Genomic DNA, 8,086 nt, shown 5'->3' on the forward strand with positions numbered 1-8,086 from the left:
AGAGAGAGAGAGAGAGAGAGAGAGAGAGAGAGAGAGAGAGAGAGAGAGCGAGAGAGAGCACATGTACACGTGCTCCAGTGAGGGAAACGGGGAGAGGAGAAAGGATGGACGGACACCTAAATGTCCCCACTTCTGGAAGACCGAAATTACATTTTCTCTCTCCTGAAATAAATATTTTAGTTAACATGCTGTTAACTGTTCCTTACGACCCAGCATCCCAGCCTTTTCCTTTATTTCTCTCTCTCAAAGCAAAATATACCATTATTGGCTTTCTCTATGTATAAATACAACAGAAAAAACTCTGGGTCCTGAACTGTAATGGGACTACAAAGTGGGCTCTTATGGAGCTTGCCAGGCAGAAAATGAGTCTTAAACAGGAAACAAGCTCCTTCCCCCACAGTTCAATATCCTCCCTACGCCCTACTCACCAAGAAAAAAAGAGTGTGTTTATACCCCACTTAATGTACAACACAAGACAGTCATCCCCAACAGAAAAGTACAAGTCCATGCCCCAGAATTATCAAACCAGCTTAACCCCGCCTCCCACCCCAGAATCTTGCTACATAAATACGTGTATCTGATTGTAATATGAACAGCTTCCCTTCCACTGTGGTTTTAAGCATCAGCAGCAGCAGTGGCTGCTGCAGCCAGGCCCTGGGGTCCTGCCCCATTCCAGAGGAACTTGCCCGTCTTACTGAGCTCCCGGGCTTCAGGGTCGTCATTCCACCGCCTCTTCAGCCGGAGCTTGGGGGGCATGAGTGCATCTTCCTTCTTCTCAGGAGCACTGGGCTCCTTGCCAGACCTGTCCTCGTTGTCTTCAGTCCCCTGTAGGGTTTCATCACTGGGGATGCCAACGGGTACAGAGGGCCAGGTGGGTGAGGGGTGGGCGAACGCTGTGCCTTTCCCCTCTTCAATGGTCCGCACAGTACCCACTTCTTGGGAGTGTTCTTTCTTTCCTTGGGTCGACTGCCTGAGGCTCTCAGGATCCTTCTCAGAGGTGGGCTCTACTTTGATTCGAGAGGGACTAGGCGTACTGGTTGGGGCAGAGCCGTGTGTGGACTCCTCATTGTTTTCTACCCTCTCTCGGTTCTTCCGTCCAGCTGGGGGGGGCTGCAGCTTGATAGAGAACTGGGATGACTCCTCAGGATGTATTTGGCACTGCAGTGGTGGGACCATGAGCCCTGGGTACCGGGGAAAAGTCCGAGGACTCAGATGGTAGTTGAACACAGAACAGGCTTGAGAATGAAGGTAGTGTTTCATTTCCTCTGGGTTGAAAGAGAAGCAACTGGTGCTGGTGAAGGGGCTCAGGCCTGGTGAGGGACTATAGGAGAACATGGTGGGCGTCAGGGACAGGGCTGGTGAAATGGGGACATTTAGGACACCTCCACGGCCAGGAACAGGAGAGAGAGCGAAGGGACTGTGGGGGTCAGGGTACACTGCTGGCCGAGAGAAGAGAGGAAGCACTATGTCAGGCTTACGTTTCTGGTGGCCAATCCCTCCTCCACTAAGAGCATTTCGAGAGGGAATAAAATCCATGGCCCGGTGCCAGTCAGAGGCTGAGCCATCTTCTAGGTCCAAAGGCTCCACCTTTCTATCAGTGGTACCACCTGACTCAGGCCCAGAAGCACTCAAGGAGCTAGCAGAGAACCGCCCTGGCTGCACATCACTAGGAGAATGTGTGTCTAGGGGTGGGAAATGGAAGCGGGAAGAGGCTGTTGGCACTGGTGGTGCACTCTGAGGAACCACACCTGTGATGGAAGAAAAGTCTGTGTTAGCCACCTGGTCATTCACTAGCATGTCATCACTTTTACCTGCACGAGCTGAGTGACAACAGGAAGCACACTCATCTCGTCTGAGTCTTTTTCAAAACTATTCTCAGGCTGGGTATAGTGGTACAGGCTTGCAATCCCAGCACTCAGGAGGAGGAGGGAGGAGGGGAGGAGGCCTGAGCCTTTAAAGGCATCCTATATTGCTCAGCTTTCTCCATTCAGCCTAGCTTCCATGATCCCCTGGCCTCTTACCTTACTGTCCAGGTGATCCTCCTTCCTACCTGCAATGTCACTCAATATCTGGCTTAAAACTATATCCTGACATTTCAGAGAGTCAGAGTTAGCAGGTGCCCACTGGATGTTAGCTGAAGAATGAATGGGTACATGGACCTCTTCCTTGCAACTCTATTGTGTGTATATACCCCCTTTCAATTTTCAGCTTCACCGGGAAGGTTTTTCTCACCATCATAATTTTGACTGTATTTATAAAGCAAATACCAGAAGCTACATAGCCAAACAAAACACATGCATGTGGTTGTTCTGAAAATTCAGACTCCACCTCACATGACTGGGCAGGGACAAGGTACTTTAGTGAAATAGATTGCTATGAAAAGGCAATTTTTATTAAGGTAAGTTCTTATGGTCTATCTTTATCATTTTTGATAAACAACATTATATTTCAGAGATTCCAGTCTTTCTGTATCTATAGTTCAATGAATCCTATATAATGGTATCTACTTCTGTTGTCTTCAAGTACTGAGGAGGAGGCTGGACCTACTATTTACTCTCAAGTCTGACTTGAGTTGGCAGGTGTGATAACCCATGTTTATAATCCCAGAACTGGGGAGGCTAAGTCAGGAAAATTACTGTGACTTGAGGCTAGGTTGCCTCAAAAAACGAAGTCCAACTGCTAAATTTCAAACTCTAAGAAGAAACTATCATTTATCACATTAAACTTGAGAAGGTCATAAATTCTCAACTTCCCCCAAAAGCCCCAAATAAGGCCTAAGAAAGCTGCCACCCGAAGCCTCAGGTGCTCGAAAGGTTTCTGGGAGGCTTCACTGGCTGTTAACATGATGATGTCTAAAGAGTTCTTTATACATGAAGGAAAAAGGGCTTAGAAATAAGGGGACTGGATAGTCAAAGTTTGGTGGTCCAGGAGAGAAAACAGGGCACAAAATATAGTGACTGAACTTTGGAGCGGGCCATTATGTGGCAGACTGTGACTTTCTTGGTGCCCATGGTTGTGACACCTGCCAGAGCAGCATTTACCAACAAATGTTCAATAGAAAACAGCTCTTCTGTAGGCCTTGTTTTAAAGACCCCTGAACTGAGATTGGTTATTAAAAGTAATAAATAGGAAAAACAGACACATGATCTTGCATATAATTTGAGTAGAGCCAAGATAGGTTCAGGGAAATGGATCTCTTTAGTTTTTTTACAGCAACTAAGAGTCTATTATTTTATTTTTTTGACTCTTGACTTATGAAGCCTTATCTAACTAAGGGCTCTAAAAATGGCTCAGTGGTTAAGAGCACCTGCTAGTCTTGTAGAACACCTGAGTTTGGTTCCCAGCACTCACACTGCAGCTCACAACTCCAGTTCCAGGAGATCTAAAACCCTCTTCTGACCTTCACAGATGTTAGACACATGTGGTACACACACACACACATACATACATACAAATAAGCAAAACATGTACACACAAAAAAAGGTAAGACTAGGGCAGTGTATGGAAGGTAGCTGCTGACTCCCTTCCCTTTATGTATAATATAAATTGTCAAATCTAAGGTTCTATGTAAAAAATAAGCAAGCAAGCAAACAAACAAAAACCCTGTTGTTAAGTGTCAATATGATTACTTGAAAGAGGAGCACAGCAATAACTACGATGTAACAGAAAATCTAAACCTCAGTCTCGTACCAATCTGCTAACTAGTGTAAGTAACACGCCGAGCTCTTGGTGCTCCCTTTGAAGGACAATGCAAATAAGTTCTTTGCTTAGGTTCAAACCCTAACCCTACCCAAGAGTTTCTGAAAAAGTTACTTTCTGGCCCAGTTTTCAAAAGTAGGAATAAGACCAATCCTAATGTTAGAGAAATAGTTAACATCTGTGAGGCTTTTGGACTAGTACCCATGCACAGCAGGTCACATGTTGTTAGAATAAATTGTGTTTGCTCTTTTTGAGGCAGCATCTCATGAAGTCTTGGTTGGCCTAGACTTGCTTCTAGGCTACCCTGGCTGACTTCAAACTCACGGAGACCTGACTTCCAAGGGCTTGGTTTATCAGCATGAGCCACTATGCCTTGCTTAATTTTAATGATAAAAAAAGTTAAAATTAAAAATTTAAATTAAAAAGCCTTAAATACTGTTTACATATGGGTCATATTATATTATTAGAGCAGCACTAAACTTTCTAGTGTGGCAGTGTCATTGCAGTTACAGAAAAGAACATCCTTATTTCTGAGAGAAAAGCCATGGTACCAGCATGTTAATCTCCAGACACAAAAAGTATCTGTAAATAGAGATGAATTACATGTGGCAATGCTGTGAACCACAGTGAGTCAGGGGAGGGCATGTGAGTGCTCCGTATGAGTTCAATTCTTTGTTAGGTCTCACGTCTTCCAAAAGAAGTGTTAAACCCAGGGTGATCGGGGGACGACGTGAGAGACAGATTTAGCCTGCCCTTCCCCACCTACTGAGAGTGAACCATTTTTAACCAGAAATTCTCTATCTTTCTAATGTTTCTCAGACACGTGCACGCGCACACGCGCGCGCACACACATACACAGAGAAAAGTATAAAAAAAGAGTATAAAGTGCTTGGGTAATCAGTGTAAGTCACTATTCCTGGCTTATTTTTTAAATTTTTATTTATTTTTATTGTACATGCATTGGTGTTTTGCCATGGGTGTCAGGCCCCTTGGAATTGGAGTTCCAGACAGTTGTGAGCTGCCATGTGGGTGCTGGGAATTGATGGGAATTGAACCTGGGTCCTCTGGAAGAGCAGTCAGTGCTCTTAACTATTGAGCCATCTTTCCAGCCCTGCCTGGGTTAATTTTTATTTTATGTTATTTATTTATTTATTTTTACATTTTTTGTTTTTTGTTTTTCGAGACAGGGTTTCTCTGTGGTTTTGGAGCCTGTCGTGGAACTAGCTCTTGTAGACCAGGCTGGTCTCGAACTCACAGAGATCCGCCTGTTTCTGCCTCCCAAGTACTGGGATTAAAGGTGTGCGCCACCACCGCCTGGCTCTGGGTTAAATTTTAATGGTTAAAAAAAAATCAAAATTACAAAATTTTTAAATTAAAAAAATTAAGATGGTTTATATGTAGGCCATATTTTATATGGTACATACACATAAAAAAGATACTGCATATAGCTATACTTTTTTTGAGATAGAAACTTACTATGTGGCTAATGTCAGCTGGAACTATAGCTGTGCACCCCTATGCTTAGTTTCAAGTATTCTACTATTGAGTACTCTATCCTAAAGTGTCTTTTGGGGTTCTGAGACATGGTGTCAGAGTAGCCCAGGTTATCCTTGAAGTCAATACATAGCCCAGAGTGTCCTTGAACTCCAGACCCTTTGACTGTCTATCTTCCAAGTGCTAGGAAGCCATGCCAAGCTCCACCTTAAACTATTAACAGTGACTAGGAAAAACATGGAGGGAAAAAAAGCAATATTCACACTTACATGTTTTTATATTTGGCATATATTTCTACTTAAAAATAAAAGACCAGAATAGTTACATACATTGACCAACCTCTGGCCTCCAGGGTTTAAGTGGGTATTTTCTTGAGCTTTTATTACATCCCACCATACAAAACTAGAATTTCCTTTAAACTTCTATTTTTTTCTCTCATACATTATATCCCGACTTAAAACAAGAGCATGAATTTAAAGTTTTCCCTGCCTACAACTCCTACCAGTTCCTCCTACCTCCCCTTTTCCCCAGATCAACTCCTTGTTAAGTCCTCTTAAAAAAATAAATAAATAAAAAAGCAGGCCTCACATGGCCTAACAATACTGGGCACAAACCTCATTATCATGGTTGGATGTGGCAAGTCAGTAGGAGGCAAAGGGCCCCAACATTTAGAGTTTAACTGAGATGAGATTGTAGGTTTGTCACTAGGCAGAGCCAGGGGGATCTCGCAGAACAGGGGAAGGATTGTAGGTGCCAGAGAGGTTGAGGACACCATGAGAGCAGGGCCCACAGAATCAACCAAGCAGGGTTCATAGGGGCTCCTAGAGACTGAAGCGGCAGACACAGACCCTGTATGGATGTGAGCTAGGTCCTCAGTTAAACTCTTAAGTTCCTTGAGGAAAAGAACTTCCCCATAGTCCTTTGTTTTTCTTTAGGGATTAACACATCTGTTAACACATGGTTGAATCCTAACCAAGAGGAAGAATGCACGATATTTAAAACAAGAGCATGATTTTAAAAGTTGAAGGAAGAACTGAATCTACTTCTGTATTTGACTCTGCTGTGTTCATATTTGATTTTGTCAGTTGTAAAACAGAAGTATCAATATATATATTTACTAGGTTAGAAGCATAGATAAGTCACCAAACCAAACCAAACAGAAGCGTCTTTACTAAGTAGACACTCAATAGTGTTGCTTTCTTTTGTCAACATTATGTTAATCTTAAACACTTGGTCTATGTGGGTAAAAGTTCTCTGTAAACAAATGGCTCTGGTTCTTTGGAGTTATCTATACCAAGGAGCCCACAGACTAGAAGGACGGTTCAACGTTTTGCTTTTCCTGGGATGGTGATGATGATATGGTGATGATTTTGTGTTGAGAGTTGAACCCAGGGCCTTACACATGCTAGACAAGTGCTCTTCTGAGCTATGACTATCCCAGGACTTTTGATTGACATCTTGAACCTATTAAAGATCACTGCTGGCTTAACAGCATTTTGTGTAACAGATTTTGCAGACCAGGACTTCTACAGAGTGAAGAGTCCCTGGCCTTGGAAAACCCGATTACTCTCAGGACGTTCTATTCAAGTTGTCTAAGTGGTTGAACTTCTGAGCCTTCAATTGATGAAAATGGATCAAAGAACAAGACTGACAGGTTTGGAGGAGTGCAAGTGTATGAAGCCCAACATATTTGGAGTCCTACACTCTACAGGCGCACAGGAAAAAAGCAAGAGTGACAAACAGAGGAAGCAAGATTCCAGGGGCTAGAGCAGCTTTGATTTCCCAACGCAGCTCCCTTAGGCACAGGGAAAGAAAACAGGTTGTAATTAGAGGTGCATTCCAACCCCCACCCCCAAATGCATGCCCCAGGGACAGGAAGGCGTGGTTACTGGAGAAGGTGAACTGCAATGATAGCAGTCAAGCTAAAACTGCCCTGACTTGTTGTGTGCAGTAATTACATATCTACAGATCATCTTAGTATTATATTCTCTTAGCCACACCCCTCCTCGAATTTTTTGAGTTTCTGCCAACCTCTGAGTACTTTTATTCAAAATCATGATCTCCTTTCTTGGCATAGAATGTCACAAAGAACAATGATGAAACTGGTCAAAATGGTACTTGACACCTGTAATCCTAGCACTTGGATGAGACAGGAAGACTGCCCTAGGCCAGGTTGACAAGAGTAAAGTTCAAGACCAGCCTGACTACATAGTGAAACCTGTCTCGAATTAAAAAACAAAAACAAAAACAAAAAAAAAAAAAAAACTGACTCATGAGCAGGGGATAATTTATTATCTTTTAACACCCCTCTCTCCAAACAAACAAAAATGCCAAAAACAAGAACTCTAACCTAACTCTAACCCAAACACCTACACCTGACACTTTTGAGAGTGGATTATCTTCATCAAGGAGCAGAGTCAAGGCTGTGAGCTGCCACGGATGCCACCAGACAGCACAGAGGGGAAGCCCAGAGTCTTGCACTGAGGAGCAGTGCTGATGCTGGTGCAGATCAGAGACTTGGCCTTTCACTGCAAACACGACTCAGGGGGCTGTGGTTTTGATGACATTCACTTGATAAGGGAGAGCGTGTAGTTTCATAGAAAATCGGAAATGTTTGTAGAAACAGGTTCACAGCTATGAAAGAGCCACTGGGCAAGGTGTTAAAACGGAGTCTTGAATTTAAAATTCAACATAAACTTATGGATTTGTTCCCCAAAAGGAGTTTAGTAGTCTCCAGGAGTCTGAAAAGTAGCCAAACAAACAACCAAGCCTGCTAGAGCAGTGCACAGCCCATGGCCCCTTCAGACGAATAGGAGGACCTGAAGTGATCTAAGGCACAGCACACGGCCCCTTCAGAAGAATAAGGAGGACCTGAAGTGATCTAAGGCACAGC

At 43.5% G+C, this 8,086-nt stretch overlaps 1 protein-coding gene across 2 annotated transcripts in view; it reads right to left on the bottom strand.

Moving 5' to 3' along the window:
- Window positions 1-27: 27 nt before the first annotated feature.
- LOC101997857 (ETS translocation variant 3) overlaps window positions 28-8,086 on the bottom strand; it is a 12,773-nt gene continuing 4,714 nt past the window's right edge. For both annotated transcript variants that reach the window (XM_005356920.2, XM_013349806.2), the window contains exon 5: window positions 28-1,748. In XM_005356920.2, coding sequence (XP_005356977.1) covers window positions 616-1,748 — 1,133 coding nt within the window. In that variant the 3' untranslated portion in view covers window positions 28-615. The remainder of the gene's footprint in view (window positions 1,749-8,086) is intronic.

Source organism: Microtus ochrogaster, chromosome 21 (genome assembly GCF_000317375.1).
Source record: "Microtus ochrogaster isolate Prairie Vole_2 chromosome 21, MicOch1.0, whole genome shotgun sequence".
In the NCBI taxonomy this organism is placed as follows: Eukaryota; Metazoa; Chordata; class Mammalia; order Rodentia; family Cricetidae; genus Microtus; species Microtus ochrogaster.